The following is a 21977-nucleotide window of genomic DNA, read 5'->3' as shown; positions in this document are numbered from 1 at the left end:
CCCATTAGCCTGACTTCTATCCTGGGGAAGATCTTAGAAAAGTTTATTAAGGAGGCCATCCTTGATGGACTGGCCCAGGCTAACATCCTAAGGGATAGCCAGCACGGGTTTGTTGCGGGTAGGTCTTGTTTGACCAATCTCATTTCCTTCTATGACCAGGTGACCTATCACCTGGACAAGGGAGAAGAGATTGATGTCATATATCTTGACTTCAAAAAACCCTTTGATCTGGTATCCCATGATCACCTCTTGGCCAAACTGCCCAGTTGTGGCCTTGGCTCCACTACGATCCGCTGGCTGGGAAACTGGCTCCGTGGTCAGACCCAGAGGGTTGTAATTGATGGCAGTCACTCATCGTGGTGCCCTGTGACCAGTGGGGTCCCTCAAGGCTCTGTCCTGGGACCCATCCTGTTCAACATCTTCATTAATGATGTGGACATTGGAGTCAGGACTGGACTGGCCAAGTTCGCCGATGACACCAAACTTTGGGGCAAAGCATCCACGCCAGAAGATAGACGGGTGATCCAGGCTGACCTGGACAAGCTCAGCAAATGGGCAGACGAGAACATCATGGTGTTTAACACCGAAAAATGCAAGGTTCTCCACCTTGGGAGGAAAAACCTGCAGCACCCTTATAAGCTCGGCAGTGCTACGTTGGATAGCACTACAGAAGAAAGAGACTTGGGGGTCATCATTGACCACAAGATGAACATGAGCCTGCAATGCGATGCTGCGGCTAGTAAAGTGACCAAAACGTTGGCTTGCATCCATAGATGCTTCTCGAGCAAATCCCGGGACGTCATTCTGCCCTTGTACTTGCCCTTGGTGAGGCCGCAGCTGGAGTACTGCATCCAGTTTTGGGCTCCACAATTCAAAAAGGATGTGGAGAAGCTTGAGAGAGTCCAGAGGAGAGCCACGCGCATGATCAGAGGTCAGGAAAACAGATCTTACGATGACAGGCTGAGAGCCATGGGACTCTTTAGCCTGGAAAAGTGCAGGCTCAGGGGTGATCTGATGGCCACCTATAAGTTTATCAAGGGTGACCACCAGGATCGGCGGGGAACGTTTGTTCACCAGAGCGCCCCAAGGGATGACGAGGTCGAACGGTCACAAACTCCTGCAAAACCGTTTCAGGCTGGACAGAAGGAAGAATTTCTTTACTGTCCGAGCCCCCAAGGTCTGGAACAGTCTGCCAGCGGAGGTGGTTCAAGCACCTACATTGAACACCTTCAAGAGTAAACTGGATGCTTATCTTGCTGGGATCCTATGACCCCAGCTGACTTCCTGCCCTTTGGGCAGGGGGCTGGACTCGATCTCCTGAGGTCCCTTCCAGCTCTAATGTCTATGAAATCTATGAAGGGCAAGGGGATGGTGCCTATGTGGTGCTCATGTGTTTTGTTCCCTTGTCCTGACTAGTTTTGGCTCAGCAGTGCAGGCAGATAGTGTATGTGGGATTGTCTGCCAGCTCAAAACGATCCCAGATCACTATCCGCTCACTTCTGGGATGTGGGTGCATGTGTGGATGCTGCAGTTTCCCCTTTTGAAATATTTTGACTGCCTTCATTTCATTTTAAGGCTGTTTCAAAGCCCTTCATTTTGTTTTGATGTTGCTGTTTCAAACTCAAGTCAAAACACTCAAAACAAAACAGCTGGTGAAATTTTGCACAGCCCTATTAAGAGGTTATTAAGTACATTGCCTCCTACAATGACTCTCAATCTTTAAAGACTCAAGGTACCCCCTGGAGTTTTTCAGAATTTAGTCACACCCCATTCAAAAGCAAGGTTATCATGTATCAAAAAATAAGACTGGAAATACTTTTTGAAATTTAGATAAATCACACATGAAAAACCATTATAAGTAATGAGCCAATTGAGCCTGGCAGTTCTTGCAAATACCCTGAATTCATGGCTGAATTAAAAGCACGTAACTCATTTCCTCGTTCACTGAAAGAAGTTCTTCTCTCTTGTTCTTTATGTTGTTAGAGCAGAGGACCCCAATTCACAAAGTAAAACCCATGGCTTGGTAGTCTTCATTGTACTGCCTCAGCTTATCTACTTCCTGGCTCTCTAAAACCACTACTTGAACTCATGCTTGCTTCCAATTCATCTTTTAGTGAACACAAAGAGTTACTCTGCATTATTTTTTCACTACAAGACAAATTTTTTTGCTTTTATTATAACAAACTTATCTGTTACATCAGTCGGAGCCATGCAGAGAGAGCGCCTCTATTTTAGCATGATGCATGTAAAGAGGGCATTGGGCACTTTCTTCATCCAGTATGCCCAGCATCACACAGATTTGACCCTGGGTCCCACAGAGTTCTTGAGAGAACAAAAGAAACTAGGGCTGTATTAGGGACTGAGCCAGTACTTTAAACAACATGGTGATCACTGATAACTCTAATGAAGGTAATCATATCTAATAGCTAATGCAGGCAGAAATGTCCCTGCATGTGACACATCAACCCTTCTTGGTCCAGCACCACATGGAAAGACAGGGGAAGAGGGCAGTTCCACTTGGAAGTGTAGGTAGTGTGATAGATGTCACTCCCATCCACAGAACTGCCCCACCACCAGGTAGAACAGCCTTCCAACTCCGTTTGTTGGAGCCAAACAGGAAAGTGGCTGCAGAAAAAGTGGTTCACCTGCCTCCTTGGGTTTAGCTACTAACCCTAATCCAGGCAAGAGTGCCTGATCATGCTGCAGATCTTTCCAGTCTGGTCCTACACATGCCTAATGGAAACAGTGTGGGACAGATGCTGGTGTTGTTGTCACCAAGTAAAACTATCTTGACATCTGCTGCCGCCACCAGGGCGTGAAACTGCGCTGTGCAGCTTGATTTTTCTGTAAGTGAGTCGAAGTGGAAGCAGCTGCAGCACAAATGGCATGCCTGCCTACATAACGTAATGCAGGCAATGGGTCTTCCTGATACAGTCGTTTCCAGTTTGGCTCCAATGCATTACCTGAAAAACCAAGCTGGGTGGGGCAGTTTTGCCCTGCAGCAGTAAAAATAGCAACGCAGTACCCCTAGCAGGTCCCTGTGGCATCCCAGTTGAGAACCACTGGCCTGGTACAATGTGTCCTGGGACCTATGGAAAGCATATGGAGCAGGGGTGCAAGGGGAAGAGACCTAGAAAGTGGTGGGGGAAAAGGTGACCTCCTGCTGAAAAAGTTTTTTCTGAAAGTAAGGTGTAGTTTAAACTATTTCAATTTTTTTTTGTAAAATTTTGTTTCTCTCCTAGTTAGAGAGAATAGAATGCAATTTCTATTTTTACTATTCAGAAAGCAGGTTTTATTTGAGTTTTTAATTTTTGCTCCAGCAGAGACAGGAATATGATACTGAAAGAAAGTTTACCCTTGTATCAAAGAGAATGACTACCATAAATTCGTATTCTCAAAACATGAAATTAAAACATGAACAATAAAAAGGAAAACCAGTGTGAAAACTTGTAAGATGTGGCTAACTAACATTGGTATTACCATAAGGATATAAAATGACTTTGCTAAATTGTTTCTATGGAAGAAAGATTCTCAGAGGGAACAACAGATGAGTTACGTAGCAGAGACTAGGCAGGAGCTGTTGATAGCTCATATACACTAGCATTTCAGGGTAGTCAGCCTTTTAACTGGCAGAACACATTAGGATGCATGTCTGAAAAAGCATTCATTGCTATGCATCGTTATCTCCTTCTTGAGCCTTTGATCATTTTCCACTTCAGTTTTTCTGCATTTTTCTCTAGCATGCCTGAACCCTCCCCATTTAAAAATGCAACAGAAAAAGAGAAAAAAAAAAAAACCAAAACACAATCCCTTTCACTACAGAATTAAAAGTGCTGTGGCTATTTGGTTTCTACAACCACTAATTTTACCAGCTTACAAATAGTCCAAAGTACTTTTCACCAGTACTTAAGTTTAGCTGCTAGCAGTAGACATCCCTGTTTTGAGAACTCTTGGTACTAGAGTTCCATTCTTGTGCAACATTTACATTTAAAAATGTATTTCATCCCCCTCCCTCCAAGCACTGCTTGAACAAATACTGTTTGTCAAAACACATTACCTTGCAAACTTTCATGGAAGTCAAGCATTTATCATTGAACAATCATTTGCATGCATTTGTTGTTGTTCCTTATCCAGATTATCTTCCTTGGAGATAAGCCTGCTACAAATACAATTTTCTGTGTTAATAGAAAGAAAAGGGCCAAAAGCTATTTGTTGTTCTGCAACTGCAGCAGCTCTCCTTTGGGTACAAAGTGCCAGGAAACTTCAGAACAATTTGCACTCTATAAGCCTTTAGTTAAAAAAAAAAAAAAAAAAAAAGACCTGTCAAGAGCCTCAGAAACTTGCTTCTGTGTATAGTAGCACTAGGAGAGGAAGGAGGTGGTTCTCATTTGTTCTCCACTCCAACTGATCCATTCAAATAAATTACCATGGTAACTACATTTATATACAGAGGCAACTAGTTCAGGCAAGCTAACTCTGGCTGAGAGCTTTGGAATAGAAGAGCCCATCTTTACAGTGGCTGGGAGAGATCAAAGCTGCAGTGTTTTCCCTTGGGAGCAGCCCATGCACCTACCAAAGGAACTTTTTCCTGAAATGTTAGAGACTTTCTGGCATTCTTACTGAGATTACATGAGTACCTTTTGTTTAGTAAACCACCCATTATGCTTGCAGCCATAGGTATCAAGCTTGCATCAAACATTCTGCTTCCTTCAGGAGATGTACTTTCCACGTGTATTTAAAAATTTCCGTAAAAGCTGTTGAACACCAAAAAACGCAGATCTTCAGATGTTTAAAATTCCATCAGGATAATCAGTTGTTGGCTTCTTGATTTTAAATCCTGTACAGTTAGATCCTGTTTCCTTTTGGTTTACATTGCAGATTATTTCAATAAAAAGCACAGCTCGTCATTGGGGAGTTACAATTCCCTTGAACTGTCAGTCTTGCAGAAAAGACTGAAGACAGCACAGTATTTCCAGTGACCTTTTCTTCCCTTCCAGACTCAATGGCCATTTCATACCACTACTGTTTTGAAGCAAAAATTGCTGCAATTTTGAAGTAAATGTAATCCATCCTGTCAGTGAGAGACAGTGGGGAGATGTAATTTACTGAAATAAACTGCATATCTGCAGCATATGAATTCTAGATAATGACCCACACGCTTCAATAATCAAACAAACCTACTGACCAAGATTGTAGTCTGCTTCTGTCCTCAAGGATGGTGTAATTGGCTCCACTCTTTAAATGGACAGTGGGGCTGCTGTATATACACTGAGAATGATATGAGGATCATCATCCTCGTCATCAGGATATATATAACCGTTGAGCTGTAAGCCTTATGGCTCAGCAGGTATATATATCCTGCTACAGAAATGTAACATATTACATCCCAAATTAAGAAGCTTAAATGATTATTTTGAAGAATATACAAGTGTACAAAGATGGAGAAAGAGGGCAGGGAAGAAAGAATTCTCTTGGCAGTTAATTTGAAAATGCTCTGCTTCATGGATGGGAAAATGTTATACAAATGCAAATTTACCTCATTTGTACAGCAGCCACCATCAGAAACTTAAGAAGAGAACTCACAACATGGCAGATAAATAGGTATTTATTAAAGTCAATCTCAAAACAAAATTTAATGACATTAAGGCATCTTCTACTCAATTACTGTTTACACAGTAAGAGGATTTTTCTTTTTTGATACAAGACAACAGACCTGTACAAAAATGTTTTCCAACAGATTTGGCAGGGGGGTGACATTTTCCCCAACATTCCATAATTCTGAGAACAAACCCGCATGGTGAACCCATTTCCCCAATGGAAGAAAACAGAAGAGATCAGCACAGCAATTCATTATCAAAAGGAGTGCAACTTTCTCTCCCTCAAACCCCCAGGCCTTCTGTAAAGATGCACATGGGAGAAAGACTAAAACAGATAGTATACTGCACAGAACAAAGAATACATGCTGGTATAAAAACTGCTCATTATCTTCTACTTTGAAATTGTATAGCTCAGACATGCAATCTTGTTTTAACTAGCATTTGCAACTGTGGCAGTTAAGTTAAAACAGGACTACATATTTTAGCTCAGACAAATCTTTAGCAGCATAATCATGTTTTATTGTTGTTCTACATTTGTAATTAGGGAAACAAACAACAACAGTTTTATTTAGTGAACAGTTTATTTTTAATAGTTATGCTGTCAAGTGATTAATCACTGTTATAGTGTTTTTCTTCCATTGGAATAAGAAGGTCAGGAAATGCTTACAATGTCAAAGGATTCACTATAACCGGACTTCACTATATTTTACTAAATAGTAAAATATAAATTAACACTGCATATATCCCTATTCTTCTCTGCTATAAACAGAAACCAAATAAGCTCTCTAAAGTTCAGTATATTCTGTCATACTTTTACCTTCCTTTAAGGCAAGATTTTATTTGTGAAGAAAAATGAAAAACCAGAATACCCTGGATAAAACACATGTGGCCAGGTTTACTAGTCAGGAAACTGTCCTTTATAAAATGGTTTTACTTCAACAAGAAAATTACTAAGAAAAAGATGCTGACCCAAAATTGCACTGTATTAAAAAGGTGGAGTTTTCTTGTATCAAAGTCCTTTATTCATCATCTTTAGAACCAGTTTTGCTTAACTATAAAAGACACAAAAAGAAAAGTGTTCAAAGTTTAGACTGTTATTTCATTTATTGGGAATCAGAAACTACATTATTTCCAATGTACATTGAATACAAGCATATTTAGTTACTAATACAAACTAATCAAGCTATTTCATCAAAATGTTTTAAAAAAAATTATTCTATTTTAGTTTACACATTAAATAACCATAATTGTTCCTGGAGCTAAAACTCTGCCTTCTTTTATATGAAATATTTTAAAATACAAAAATAAAGATACTCCTCAATGAGACTTTGTAAAATATAAATAATTTTGGGTAGTATCTCCATTAAAGAAAATGCAAATCCAATCCTCAGTTTGGTTAAACTGAAACAAATGCACTTGAAGGAATTATCCCACACATTTTTAGGGCATCTCTTATCTTCAATTAAAACAACATCTAATTGAATGTAAATGGGCCCTGCCAAAGCGTATAACACCATATGATTACCTAAACAAACTTGGGAAAGTTCTCTGGAATCTGAGCTCTCTAGAAGTTCTCTGGAATCCAAGACGCCCATTCTAAACAGCCGCTTTTAAATTTTGAAGCATGGCACACAAAATAACAGCTGTACCTGACTGATTCCTACAAGTCATTTTAACACTATTCTCAGAAGTATGCTGGCAGTGGTTTGGTTGTTCTGATAGACAATCAATGTTTTTTTCTGTTATGCAATGAAATGTGTTAAAATAGCAAGATGAATTTCCATTCAAGAGCAAAGAGGGGAGAAGAAAGTTCTTTGTGGGGAAGGAAAGGAAGAAGGATGCAGGCCCACAGGAAGACAATATGGAGATCTCACTTGGGAGACAAAAAGGTGTTGTAATTTTTTTTTGCTTCTACTGATCCACAGTTCTGAAATGTTCAGACCATTCTGTTAATGTCACTTTTGCAACTTGTGACCAATGAAAATACTGAGAATTGTTAGTGTATTCTGAAAGTCACAGCTAATTTACATGCTGTAAACTCTCCTCTCTAAAGCTTAAATTTTCAGTGCTCAAAACGTGGGAAAAATACATTTCTTCTTCGAATTCAAGAGTTATTAGTCAGTCAGTGTTTCACTTCATATGTAATTTACATATTGGAAGAATTTTGTAAGTTTTAAAGCCCAGTAACAGATTATCAATGAATTAAGATCTACAGAAACAGGTAACAAACTCCCCTACTTCTCAACAAATCTTTTTTTCAACATTTAAGAAAATAATGTGAAAATACTTACATGCTGGAAGTATATAGAAATGAATCAGAGACCACAGTCAAATCCAAACATTGTTAGGAAGAAAACAAAAAAACAGATTAAATATAATTTGTAGTTACATATGCATAAAACTATTGTGCATATGCAGTACTTTCACAGTTGTAACAGTCACGTTACCTTAATAACATCCACCCAGTTCCATCCTCGAGGAAGCTCTCCTTTGTGATCTACAAGAATAAAGCGCATTCATTTTCAACTGTTAAACTGATGAGAAACCTTAGCTGCTGTGTACATTTTCAAAGATATGAAACAGCTGTAAGAACAAGTATAATACAATGCAATGCAATTTTCACTACATATTAATGTAATAGCGGTAAGTTGTTCACAGACAATATAAATATTCCTTGAACACTTGTAAAATTGTTAATGTCAACAAAGAAAGTTTAAAAGGGGTTAAGAAAACTGAGGATATCAGCAATAAGCCTCCTGGGGAAAAGACAATTTTTTTTTTCCCCCAGAGGATAAAGTTACACAGCTTCACTAAAAAGGCCTTTCTAGGGCTTGATTTAGGGGGTAATTTGAAATCAGCATGTGGAAAGATTTGTCAAAGAGATCAGATCTTACAAGAGGAAAATACATAATCTAGTCACTGAATTTAAGTAATGGTACACAGGTAATTCTGACCACAGATTATTAAATGATTCACATAAAATTATATGAATTAAGAGACAGCATGACCATATAATGGCTAATATGAAAAAAAAATCTTGATTTTATTGAAAAAGAATCCCCGTACTTTCTCGCATACCTTGGGCCCTGAAATGAGATGCACGTTTTGTTTTTGGAAGGCAGGATGAAGAAAAAGATTTTTCTAGAGCTATAGCTGCATACAGCAGGGACAGAGCCTAATCTTCAGCTCACTTACCCTTTTTCCTGGTCAGGCAAAAGCTACAGTTTTAACCCATTCAGAGCTGAACTGTCAGCAGCTCTTGGCTACTTAGCTAAGTAAAAAGTAGTTAGCAAGAATCAGACAAATTATAAATAAGGGTCTGTAATAGCTGAACTGGTCTGACTGAAGCAATGTACAGTAAGTGCATTTATTGAAGCAACGAAATGTTGTGCTAGCTACAGTCAGGTAAGTTTAACCTGAAAGTTTAGCCACTCGATTCTGCTCACTCACCCCAATTGTCATATCACTGCCATTCCACCCTAGGGTCCTATGCAGAAACTATCATTTGTGAAAAACTGTTCTCCAATTTTATTACCAAAACATGCAAAAACTGGGAAATGATCATTACATTCTCACTTGCAGTGCAAAGTGTATAGGAACCCTGGCCTTTAAAGGAACATAATCGCTATTAAAAAAAGCACTGCAACACTTTCTCAAGTCTGGAAAAAAGGTGTAAAATATGTTGAACTAACCTGTTTTATCTGCCAGCTTTCGTTTCTGGGTTTTGGACAACTGTTCCTTTTTGTCTTTTTTCTTACTTGATGAGACTACATCAGGAGTTCCTACTGAAATATTATTGCCTCCTGAAGGCTGAGAAAAAATAGAAAGAACTGTTAAATTTCTTGTCAGCAAGTGAATTGACAATGCATACCTAGATATTACACTGACTGGTATTCTACAAAAGGTACAAGAATAATATTATGTCCAAATTCTTCTTGGGACACTGCGTCTGTTCTTTAATTCATTACTCAAAGAAGCTTGCACTTTTTATCAGAAGACAGTTATGGCTCTAGTTTTCTGTATTTATGTAATAATGCATTTCTAATGTGCTTCTTATGATGGCAGGTAATTCAAATGCTTCCATGACCTCTGAAACCACCCACATCCCACTTCTGTTTAGTGGGGATTGGAAAAGTTTCCTCTCCGTGTTGACAATAATACCACTGTCAAAAAGGAGGCTAGGTGGCTAAAATGACCCCACCTAGCAGGGGTCATTGTACCCCAGTATTCTTTTCTGCCCATGGCAGGGGGTTGGACTTGATGATCTGATCAGGTCCCTTCCGACCCCACCAATTACGAAACTATGAAACCAACAATAAAGAAAAAAAAACACATCCCACACACATTTAAGAACAATTTAGTAAGTTTCAATGTGGTGGGGTTCACACTCCTCACTCATTAATATAATTCTTTCTTAGGCACATAAACTTGTAGGAGCATAAAACTGTCTTCATAGATGGAAAGAGAGAGAAGGGCAAAAGAAGAAACTAATATGATGTTAGCCCTGAAAAAAACAGTGTTCTCGTATAATCAACTATTTCCATAAAGGGCTCCAACTGTAAACAGGTTGAATACCATGTTTTCTTGCATACAACACACATTTTTCACCTCAAAGTCAGCCAGCCCCTCCTCCCTCAAATTGGGGTGCTTGATTGGGGTGCTTGTATTAAGTGTGGCAGCTGATTTTCTGCCTGGGACAAAAGCACCATGCTTTGATTCTTGCTCTGCAGTGCAGCAGCTATGGTATTACTATTCAGGCAGCTAAGGAAATCAGTTGACTTAAAGGCTCACTGTTCTTTACCCCACATGTGTTAACAATCATCTTCGCTTTTTAATGGTCTTGATGTTCCACTTAAAGAACTAACCATTCTTTGGGAATTTTTTCTGTCTGCTGCTCTCTCCTCCAATTTCATAGCCTTGGAGACTCTTTAGCTCTTTTCAGAATCATAGATCCATCCATAGAGATGAGTCTTTGGCAGCAGCTAGGATTTCAGCTTTAGTCAACCAGCAGGTCAGGCCATCTGAAGATTAGACTGTCCCTGCTCTCTGTACCCATAACTCTAGAAAAAGTCTTTTTTTCTTTATTCTGCCTTTCAAAAATAAGGTGCTTATATTCTGAGGCATGCTGTATGCAACAAAATACAGTATTTGTCCCTGAAGTAGAACTAAATTGTGTTTCAAAAAAAGACATGAAATAACTCCATAAAATAGTAATGATGCAAATTAATCTGATTCATTTGTTTTCAGATGTACAGTTTGAACTCTGTTCATCTCAAAGTCCTCTGAATACCTAAAAATGAGCATTTTGTTTTTTGAAGTGAAAGAAGGTATTTGCAGCTCACTGTAGAAACACACTGGCAGTTCTGAATGTGTATATATACTGGAGTTCATCCAAGTACAATGCTCCTCGTAAGAGCAAAAGGAGGATTTTACTTCTCAAGCCAATTTGATCCTGGGCCTCTTTGCCAGATTAACAAATGTCTTTGAGTTGCTGACAAGAGTATTATCACCACATGTCCACCTGTTAGTTATGTCCACCTCATTATCTGCTGATCATTGCAGAAAAGAGCTAGATTCGAACAAGTAATCTAGCAGTTAAAGTACAGTATCTCATTTAGAATATCAAAAGCCATCACCCCAAAAAGCCTTTGCTATTGAAACTTAGTTTCTTGCTTTTCTAGCACGTACACCACGACAAAAAAGTGATAAGATCCCCTAGCATGAATGGTTCTCTAAGCCACACAGAAAGATCATATGAAGAATAAAGCTTCAACATTTCCTTGCTTAAGCTGTAGCTCTCAAGAGTCAAAACATTTTATACATATAATCCAGTCCCAAACAAAGTAAAGAATAAAGTAACTAGACAGTAATGCCCACACTCATGTACATATCTTCTCAAAGCAGACTAGACAGGTCTCCTACTCTAAGTGGGATGCCACTTTACATGGTCTTACAGGTGCAAATCCACTGGTTTGGATTATCATTCCAAAGATGGTTATAGTGCCTAAGCACAAACTTCACCTTGTTCCGGGCTGCTGGATCATTAAAACTAGATGCAACATAACACTATCTTTGTTTTTAGCATTAAAGTATTTTATTACTTTCTGCTTTTCTGGTGTTCTTTACCTCAGTTTTCCAATCAAAAATTCATTGCTTCAGAATTTTCATATACCAATCTGAAGCGTCACTCACTCACACTGGAGATGTTTGTCATACCAAGAGTCAAAGTTCACATACCTGTTCTCATTAGTTTTGGTTTTGTTGCAAATTCCCCAGATCACCCTTGGAGATCAGCTTGCTTTGTATCCCAGATTAGGAAGTATTTGCAATCACTGCTTTTCAAGAAACTTTTTCTTAAGTTGGCTAAACACTAGAGAAGTGATAAATTTCTATGCACTATCTTCTAGACACCAGCCTATTTGCATGCTGTGTAAAATATAGTACACAAGTATGCCTCCATACATGCCTCCCAGAACGTTATGATAGCAATTAAGTATTTGAAGGTTTGAATAGTCATTTCAGATTTTTTTGTATGAATACTCATATCTAGACAAATATTTCATCAAAAAAAGATTAAAAACAAATATTATAAACTTACTGCCACATACGCAGGTTGATTTTCCATAAACAATTCTTTATTATCTTTGGCGTATTCAAAAAGTGTATACGTCATGGCAGTTCCAAGATTAACGTCCACTTCTGTCATTAATTTATCCAATATGCTTTGCTTTATAGATGAAGATCTAGAAGAGACCGTATAACCCAGTTTTAGGTTCAAGGGATGAGACTTGAAAAAAGAACATATAAAATAGAACTATTTTAAATATTTACATTGTGTTGTTGAAGAAAGCATCCATGGATATGACTGGAGCCGTCTGTGGGTATGTTTCTGGCCAGGAAATTTCTATTAAGAAGGCTTTAGGATCTCCATTTTCACCTATCTAAAAAAGAGATGAAACACCTTAAAAATGGAAAGGTTTAGTCTTATCAAACCTTGTAATATCACATTCTGTATGCAAACCTCTCACTATTTATATCTTACCCAAGTTATTTTTAAAAGTGATCGAAAACTGCCATTCAAAAACAGTAAGCTTCAAAAAAACCATTACTAGCATAGTATTTTCACATGTAAGTATATAAAACCAGCATAACTATTACCTCTCAATTCTCCCCTATAAAAACCAATACGAAAGGTTTGATGAAGTATTTAACGTTATGGAAAAGGTTTTCTTGGATCTAAATGGCAGCGACTGCAATCAAAACACTGCAGCATTGCAAGAGAACAAGCACTCACTTTCCATTGCCCAAATTAAAATATTTGGATACTTTGTAGAACTAAGTTCCTTACCCCGTGAAAAGCTGAGGGTTTGTAATGTAAAAGGAACCAGGGGTATACACAAGCCACAGTAAATTGCTGTGTGCGACTGCTATGGTGCTCCAGGTACTTGCTACACCTTTTGTATCAAAGGGTACTACTTCTCCAGTCAGCTTTGTGGGCCACTGAGAAGCAGTGCCCTTTTGGAGTCAAAGGTTTGAAAAACAACTTGAATTGCATGTCCTTTATTCATCAACCGCTGCAAATAAAGTTGGTTGTGAAACACCCATCTATGAATGAACTGGGCTCTATTGTACAGTATAAAAAGCAAACAGAATAATGGTCTGTTATGCAGGGCAGTGGGATAAGCGGTGGCAGCATGGGTTGCCAGCAGGGCTCCAGGTCCTGGCTCTTGGGAGCAAGCCCTGCCCCTGAATTCCTGGCACTTATGGGAGCCCTGCTGGCCAGATGACAAGGCTCCATGGGCTGAATCTGGTTCACAGGCTGTCTGTTTGACATTTCTGAGTTTAACAAAATGGCCTCTGCTATTTGGTTTAAAACAAAACAAAACAAAACACACAGCTGGAAAGGGTGGTAATGCTCCCTTCAGTCAATATACAACAGTTAAAATAAATTGGAAGAGCAGGATTAAGCCACAGGCAGCTCAAACCAACATACCCCAGCTTCCAGAGAATATCCTAGGCACCAGGCATTGTATTTTATATTCATGAGTCATTGGATAAAAAGACTAAAACCGATGTCTTCTCTACTGTCGAAATGAGTGATCTAGCCAGAAGGATATAGAATCTTGTTTACTCTTGCTCTCTTGAATTATCTTGCTCTGGAGAATCTTGAATTCTTTTCTGCATTCTCTTGGGATGTAGAAAATATAGCTTTCTACTCCTACTGGCTCAGGTAATCACTAAACTTAGGGTTTTCACATACAGGGTGAGTTCTTTAACTACCAGGATGCTACATAAGAGACCATCACTGCAACTTTCTAAAAGACTGCCTAAAACGTAGCAGGTTTTCTTTGCCTTTTTTAAATAAATTATTCCGGCATCTAACTGCAGGAGAAAGGTTTTAAGCTATCACTCTTAACTGGCAATACTTAAGCACCAGAGAAGGTATGGCTTGAGATATACTCCTGTTCTTTTTTTCTCCCATCATTGGCTTGCTTAGGAGATGCTCTCCTCAGCCTGCTGGCTTTATGGAGCTAATTCTGAGATGCCTAATTCTGACCATGCTTTATAGAGGGACCCCATCACACTAGGCCTCTCTTGGACTGCTATCTGGTACCATGCCAACTGGTACAGCCTGTTCCATGGTTGGGTTGTCGATGACTAAACTGGTATCTTCACCTGGGCGAGCCTGGGTGAGGAGGGCATGTGGATGCCCAGCAGGACTAAAAACAAGACCTGTCAGAGGGCACATGAGCTCCCTGCGAGCCAATGGCCCTCCATACTTGGAGAGGAGATGGGTGTCACCAGGTCACTCTGCCCAAAGAATCGCCAATGATGCACAGCATCCAAGGTGCCTCAATGGTCTCAATGGCCTCAGGACTGACTTGACTTTATAGAGAACTGTTGATTCCACTCTAGAAGCCAGATGCCTAGTGCCTTTAACACACCAGAAAGATGACACTCGAGGCACAACACACACAAAAAAGCAGGCTCTCGGGAGAAAAGATAGCCACTCATCCTGGGGTATCTGCCACTATTGCAGGTGGGGCTGAACTACTTTTAGGGGCTCTGACATGGTCAGACTGATCTGCCACAAATAACCTGTCAACGTGCCCATGGCCCAAGTAGCTTCATCAATCTAGTTCTTTATGCCATTATTGTCCGCCAGGTGAATAGCCATATGTTTTAAGAAACTATTTTGTAATATATACAAATTATTCCATTTCACTACAAAACTTCATAAAATCTTACCCTGTACTGAAAGGAAACAGGACTAAGTTCTCTGAAACGCTCATCTCCTTCGTAAATAGAACGCAATGCTTCTAGTTCCATCTAGAAAGAGGAGATAAAGAAAACAGTTAACAATTTTAATCTAATACTTCAACTTAATGTTTTTCTAATGTTTTATGTAAAAAGGTCAATGCCAGAACAACCACAGATATACCACACACACACAAAATATACATTCATTGAATTGTCTTTACGTAGGTCAATAGGTCCCATAAAAATACAGCCAACAAATGTAACTGATTCAGTCTTGTTTGGTACTGCTATAATCCAATTTCAGTCTTCCAGAAAACAAGTTTAAACACAGGATACCAATCTAAATTATTTTGGCTAAGCTGCACAAGGGTGTCAAACATGCTCCAGGGTAAGCTACACAAGGGTGTCTAAACATTAGCATAAGCTAATAATCTGTCTTCATAAAAAAAAAAACTTTCAGAAACTCTTCAATTGAGCGCACATTATAGGATTTCAGACAACTAGTACTTTTTAAATCTTAATTTTGGGACTTTCCATGGGAAAACACCAAAAAATATTACCTGAAGAATGTTTCTATCTTCCTCGTTACACTTGCTATAAATAAAATAGCTCCTCACTTACAAGATCCCTTTTTATGAAAGGGGTCCAAGTAGCTCTGTCCCCAAATAGAATCCAAGGGTACCTACAGACATGGTGGAAAGGTTGCTCCAGCACACCGTAATTACAGCATGTTGGAGCAGACTCGATTAATCGAGTCCGCTGCAGCGCGATAATTAGCTTGCTCCAGCCAGTCTCTGCATCTTGTGCATATAATCAGAGAAACTTAGGGTTGGAAGGGACCTGCTCAAAGCACGACCATCCCCAACTAGATCATCCCAGTCAAGGGTTTGTATAGCCGGGTCTTGAAAACCTCTAAAGATGGAGATTCCACCACTCGGAGCCGTCCCTAGGATACGGTGAATCAGGGCAACCGCCCCAGACCCCGCAGTTTGAGGGGGCCCCACAGAGCTGGGTGGAGTGGCCATGGCCCCTCCCACAGGGTGCACCTGGACCTCGTGGCCCAGCCCCACACTGCGGAAGAAGCACGGAGATTTCCTCCACCCCCTTTGCAGGGGTACCACGGCCCTGCGCAGTGTTAAGGGGGCCCTGCACAGTCTGATTTGCCCCAGGCCTCGCAGCCCATTATAGTTGGCTCTGCTACCACCTCTCTAGGTAACCAGTTCTAGTACTTCACCACTGACCTAGTGAGAAAGTTCTTCCTAATATCCAACTAAACCTCCCTTGCTGCACCTTAAAAACAGTAACGAGCTGAAGTTGAATGAGATTTAGTTCAAGCACCCTCGCTGCTATTTTGACATGCATGGAGGCCGATACACAAGATGCTGCAGCATTTTAATTAGAGCAGCTCCACTCTCAGAGCCAGTCCAATTAAAGCACTCACCCCCAAAATACATGTAAAAGTACCCCAAGATGCCACTAGCTGACACAATTATAGTATTATGCCAATGAACCTGACGTTGGATCCACTAAAGTTGTAAATCCACAGTCACCAAACAAAGCCTCCTGGCTAATCTTTTCATAATAAGGACTATGGAAAAACTGAAAACTCTTTCTGGAGCTTGTCAGCTGCACAGTGTGGTCAAATGACACGGGGGTGATTTTTTCCTAGTGCCTGGGTCAAATGTTGCATCACCTTCTCATACCCTTCCAAGTTAGAGCTTTAAAAATTACATTTGTAGAAACAGGAGTCAGCAATACCAAGCAGCTGCAGAAAAAAAAGAAAGAAACAAAAGGCTGTTTTGGGCTGCACGTTGACAAGAGCATTAGATGTAAAGCCGGGCCGGATTCACCCTTTAGCGCGCCCAAGGCAAACAAACTTGTGGGCCCCCAGTTGTAGATGAGGTTTTTATGACTTTTTTCACTCAATAATTATAATACATCAAATCATCACAACTGCCCACTCTGCACTTAGGGCCCCTGGCACGTGCCCAGCCTGCCTATGTTTTAATCCTGCTCTGTGTAAAGGACAGGTGACAGCGCTGCTCTGCTCAGCACCAGCAATCTCCATTCACACCTAGCAGCACCGGCTAACCGCTGGCGCTGGGTCCCCTCAAGCCACTACAGCCCTGTTCCCTCCTCCAGCTCCCAGCACCTGCCCCATGGGCCATCCCTGTGCAAAGGCAGTGGGCCCTATGGCACTGGACGCTGCCTTCAAGTCAGGCCTCCCCTACGTTACATTTATGGCAGGCGATGCAATAAACAGTGCCTGCAGGGTCCGGGGGGGGGAGGGACGAACCAGCCCTAGAGACAAGGCCAAGCCAGACCCGGCAGCACCTGCGGCCCCTTTAAGGCGGGCACCCGAGAGCAGCCCCGCCCCCGCAGTGTGTGACGTCTTCCCGCGGGGGGGAGAAGGACAGCCCTGTAACGTGTGTGGGGGGGTCTCACCTCCTGGTCTTCGTTTGCCGTCATGGCGCGTGGGGGGGGAGGGGAGAAGAAGGGAGCCCCCCCCCCGCAAGTTCCTGCCACCGCCCGCCCTCAGCTCGACCCGGCAACACGCGAGCACACAAGAAAACCAAGCGCATGCGCACACACCAAGCCCCACCCCGCCGCTCCAGTTCCTCGGCCAGGCCGCTTCATGGATCGCCGATTGGTCCCCGTCCCACCTCGCCGGGCCTGCCCCCTCCCTCTCGCGATTGGCCATTTTCGTGGCCCCGCCCCTCGTGCTCTCCGCGGACTGTCTCCATGAGCGCCAATGATGGGCTTGGTCGTTGGGTTGGGCATCGCCGATTGGCGCAGTGGTTTGTCAATCGGGCGCTTGGCGCTTGCTTCCGCAGGGGAGCTGCCTGGCTCTCCTGGCCCTTCTCTGCTGTCCGGAGCGGTGCCGGCGCCGGGTGGGCTGGACTGGACCTGGCGGGAGGAACCACGGGCGCTCAGGAGGTGAGAGCGTTGCCTAGGCCCCGGGGGCTGCGTTTGTGTCCCCCCGGCTGCCTCCTTGGCCTCGTGACTGGGTCCCAGCCCCGGCGCAATCTGAAGGCCTCTGCCCTGGAGCTGAGCGTGCGCGGTGGGCTCCTGCTGGGGGCTTGGGGAGTATCCGCAGCTCTGCATCAAGCCCTAGGCCAGGGAGTCTTGGGGGCAGGAGACTTGCCTGCCCACCCAGCCCTGCAGACTTGACGGTTGAGTTCTGCTCAGTCGAATTTGGGAGCCTGGCTGTTGGGCTTTGGCCCATTCAGCTTGGAACTGGTCTGGCTGTGAACAAGATACAAAACAAAAACCTCTCTGGGTGTCTTCAGTCTGGGCTGGAAAGAAGCAAGAGGTGAGGGTTTCCCAGTGCCATCTCTCTTCAGGGAACAACCCCAGTCAAGGGTTCATCAAGGCCTTCATTGAGGCTTCTTAAAAACAAAACCATCTTAAAAGAAAAAATGTCAGTGGCTGAGAAATGCCTGCATCTTCCATGTTCCCAAAATGCATTTTGCCTCAGTGGAGCAGGCCAGCCTCTTGCTTGCAGAGGCCAGCTTGCTTTCATTAGGAGAACGATGGCTGTTACATGTGGTCAGGAACTGATTGCTCCGGAAGTGGTCTGAAATATGTGGCGCTTCTGTATTTCAGGGTTAAGACGAGCTCAAGATGACCCCAACGCAGTGGGACTTCCCTGTGGAGTTGTGCTGTCGTCCTATGGCCTTTGTAACCCTCACGGGCTTGGATCTTATATACAATGCTGTTCATCGTGCAGTCTGGGATGCATTTTGTGCTAATAGAAGAGCAGATCGTGTCCCGATTTCTTTTAAAGTACTTCCTGGGGATCATGAATATCCCAAATGCAGAACAAAGGTATAGTCCAAAGTCAGTCTATCTATCTCATTAAAAAAAAATTCAATCTTATAGGAGATATCAAATTCCTATTGTAAAACCCTTGCTGTTTGTGATTACTTTGTGTAAAACTTTACTACTACTTTCTGCTATGTGGAAGGCAGGTAGAATCTCTGCTGAGACCGTATTTAGCACAGGCCTACCTGTGGGTGATTTCTTAATCTGCATTCAGGTTGGTTGGTTTTTAATGATCTGTTGCCTATGAATAGCTACTCTCTGGTCAGTGATATCATTCCCAGGAGTTAGTGCAGGCTTGTGGGTGCCTATACATGAGCAGACTTGATTAATCATGTCTGCTAGAGCATGGCAATTGCTGTGCTCCAGTAGCATCCTGCGGCTCTTATATCGGTGTCCCCTCACTTCAAAATGTCAGGGGAGCACTTTATTTAAAGCCCATTCAACAAGCTTTAGATAAAGCGCCCCCCCACCATTTTGAAGTGTGGGGGCACTGATGCATGAGATGCTTTGGGTGCCTCTGTCCCCATCCTGGAGCATGTGTATAAGTGCTCTGTGCATCTTTTTAGAAAAGATGTTGACTTGGTCCTTAATTATGGTCTCAACAGAGGTTCTGGATTATCTCTAGACTATCTTTTTATAAGCCTTATGTCCTTCAGTGGGTTAACTGCTTTGTTTCTCCCTTCTGATGTCTTCAACCCACTGTTGCCTCTCTTATCAGTCCTCTTCCCATGTCCTTTCGCTGTCCTTATATTTAAGTTACTTTATTTTTCCTCACTTGGTATCTTTCCTCTCTGCAAGTACATTCACAGCATCTGATGAGGTAGACAGTCACCTATGAAAGATTATAACTTTGTGAAGGAGTTGGTCTTTGACGTGCTACCCTGCCCTGCTTTCTGCCTGAATTCACATTAACATGGCTCTCTCTACACTGTAGTTAACTGAAATCTGGAAGCATTACATGTTAAAGTCATAAATCTGTAACTTGGACAACATCCGAACTCCAGCTATTCAGTTTTGACTGAGTGAGTTGCAGTAGAAGATTAGTATTTGTAGCCTACTTACTGTGCTGCAGAAGGAGTTAGGAAGTACTCTCAAAGTTTGGCATGTGATAAGCAGCATAGTCCATACCAAGGGCTGAGAACTAGACACCAAAAGACCTGGCTTCAGTTCTCAAATTTTGACTTCTTTTTTGCTCTACAAAAAACTGGTTGTTTATATTTTTTGGGTTTTTTTTTTTTTATTTTGCACAAAATGATTCCCTAAGTGAAGAATATAACTTTTTATCCCTGGACGTAATCTGTATTTTAGTATCGTCTTCTTTTTCTCTCCTTCTTGTCCATCCACTCCCATCTCGGTTCCCTTGGATTTCAAAGGCTTCTGTTTTTATCTAATGTTCCAGTGACGTTTGTCTGCTTATAATACTAGTTGGTTAAATATGATGGCTAAATGAAATCGTAACCCAAAGATAGCAAATAGGTTTCAGTGTAGAGGGCAAGGTTGTTGGATAAATGCATCCTCAAGATCAACAATATACAAAGAGTTCCCAAATATGGCAACTCCTAGTTGTGACTGATAACTGATTGTTTTTAAACAATTTCAGAGGACATCTTATGAGTGGTACATTCCAAAAGGGATACTGAAGACTGGTTGGATGAACAAACATCTGAATCTGGTACCTGCACTTGTGGTTGTGTTCTATGAACTGGACTGGGATGAGACACAATGGAAAGAAAAACAGTCAGAATGTGCAACTAGAGTTGAAATTGTCAGGTACACTTTGTGTTTGTATTGTCATCCAGCTGAAACAAATCAGCACTCGGGTATAGGTTGCACAGTACTTAGACTTGCTATACAACAGTTTAATCTCTTTTCATAATTTCTTACATTTCTTGTTTCTTGTAATAATTTTGCAGTGGCCTGCCTTGGGGCCCCTCTAGATGTACAGGTGAAGGCGTGATGGGATCTGATGCACAATCCACACAACTGCACTTCCTGTCACGCTACACGTGCATGGCAGGAGATCTGATGCGTGATCCCACAATCGCATCCCATCACACCTTATTGCTGGTGCAGGGGGAACCCAGGTCAGCTGTGGACTTCCAGCCACAGGAATGTACTCTGCCTCTGGCTGAGACCTGGGTCAGCTGATGGGACTTCCTGCCATGGGGTGCACGTGACCACAAGTTCTGTTAGTGGTATGATAGGACTCGGCCACAAAATTATTACATGGTTTTTAATGAAATAACTGTGGGGCTTATTCCTCATTTTATTGCATCATTAATAAATTGAAATTATGGCTGGGTTACAACTTAAGACATGGTTAACTGGTTAATCACGCCTTAAGTGTAGTGTGTGACAAGGGCCTTGGAGATAAAGTGGCTGCAACTGAAATTTTGCTTTGAATATTTAAGATGCAATTAAATGGCTGTAAGGAAGTCTTATTTCAGAAGGTAATTTGACAGAGTTGTTTGGTAACTGCCTCTGCTTAATTCTTGTTGGCTAAACTTGTTATTAACAGTTCAAGGGTTGTAGCATCTTTAAAGAGTAGAGAGAACATTTTCTTCTGTGGTCGATCTATGTGACATTTTATATCCAATCTTTTAATGCCTTTGTGTAGACTGATATTTTTTTGTTTTGTTTTGGATTTTTTTTTTTGTTTTGGTTGTTTAAAACCACAGGCTGTCAGTTTGACTTTGTAACTCTTTTTCAGGCAGAGTTTGCAGGGAAGAAATACAAAAGTTGCTGTGGTTTTGATTCAAAAGAAAACACCCTTGCCTCCAGGTACAGAGAGAAATCTCCCACTCCCCTACTTTGTCATGCTGAAACCTGTAATTAAAGGGAGTTATTTCCTTGCCTTAATATTGACAGATTTCTTTTTTCTGTTTCAAGCACATAACTCAGATGTAAACATGTAGAAATAAAATAGCTCTGTTACATGGAATTATGAAAACTCATGTGACTAAGTTCCTTTCTTTTTCTTACAGCTCTAAAAGTCACTTGGACTGAATTAAAGAAGTAAGAGTGTTGTTAATTTTGGGCAAAGCATTATTTTTCCACCTAGAATACACCAACCGGCTGTGGAAGTTTTTATTAGATATTTTTTTCAAAATAACCACATGGCTAGCACTGAATATATATCTATTAGAGTTTTATTCAGTAGAACAGCTGAGAAACTGAATTGCCTCCAGAAAACTTGGGTAATAAGCCAGCAATACATTTTGTAAAGAGTTATGTATTGCTCTTTACAAATGTATTGCTGGCTTATTACCCAAGTTTTCTGGAGGTAATTCAGTT

At 41.4% G+C, this 21977-nt stretch overlaps 2 protein-coding genes across 5 annotated transcripts in view; one reads left to right on the top strand and one right to left on the bottom strand.

Moving 5' to 3' along the window:
* Positions 1-5589: 5589 nt before the first annotated feature.
* On the bottom strand, positions 5590-17458 carry RWDD4 (RWD domain containing 4). 2 transcript variants are annotated; one of them, XM_090036126.1, is made up of 7 exons: positions 17304-17458; positions 14847-14927; positions 12429-12538; positions 12196-12340; positions 9290-9407; positions 8045-8094; positions 5590-6649 (listed from the first exon to the last, which is right to left on the bottom strand). In XM_090036126.1, the coding sequence occupies exons 1-7, from the start codon at positions 17325-17327 to the stop codon at positions 6617-6619; spliced, it is 561 nt and encodes a 186-aa protein (XP_089892252.1). In that variant the 5' UTR covers positions 17328-17458; the 3' UTR covers positions 5590-6616. The 2 variants fall into 2 exon arrangements, with proteins under 2 accessions (XP_089892252.1, XP_089892253.1); XM_090036127.1 differs by having other exon boundaries at positions 7889-8094; positions 17304-17457.
* A 188-nt stretch (positions 17459-17646) lies between these two features.
* TRAPPC11 (trafficking protein particle complex subunit 11) overlaps positions 17647-21977 on the top strand; it is a 41213-nt gene continuing 36882 nt past the window's right edge. For all 3 annotated transcript variants that reach the window (XM_090036122.1, XM_090036123.1, XM_090036124.1), the window contains exons 1-4: positions 17647-17795; positions 18465-18686; positions 20284-20453; positions 21394-21464. In XM_090036122.1, coding sequence (XP_089892248.1) covers positions 18483-18686; positions 20284-20453; positions 21394-21464 — 445 coding nt within the window. In that variant the 5' untranslated portion in view covers positions 17647-17795; positions 18465-18482. The remainder of the gene's footprint in view (positions 17796-18464; positions 18687-20283; positions 20454-21393; positions 21465-21977) is intronic.

The sequence above is a fragment of the Crocodylus siamensis genome, chromosome 2 (genome assembly GCF_052110815.1).
Source record: "Crocodylus siamensis isolate JL-2025a chromosome 2, ASM5211081v1, whole genome shotgun sequence".
NCBI classification, from domain to species: Eukaryota; Metazoa; Chordata; order Crocodylia; family Crocodylidae; genus Crocodylus; species Crocodylus siamensis.
Note: the sequence above shows the minus strand (reverse complement) of the source record. Positions and strands in the feature narration are given on the sequence as shown.

Bases quoted from the DNA above. Each gene is read 5' to 3' on its own strand.
- RWDD4 (XM_090036126.1), bottom strand. From the start codon at position 17,327: ATGACGGCAAACGAAGACCAGGAG. The intron at 12,341-12,428 runs GTAAATATTTAA...GGTCTCTTCTAG, and splicing joins GCTTTCTTCAACAACACAAT to ATCTTCATCTATAAAGCAAA. The intron at 8,095-9,289 runs GTTAGTTCAACA...TTATTCTTGTAG, and splicing joins AAAGCTGGCAGATAAAACAG to ATCACAAAGGAGAGCTTCCT.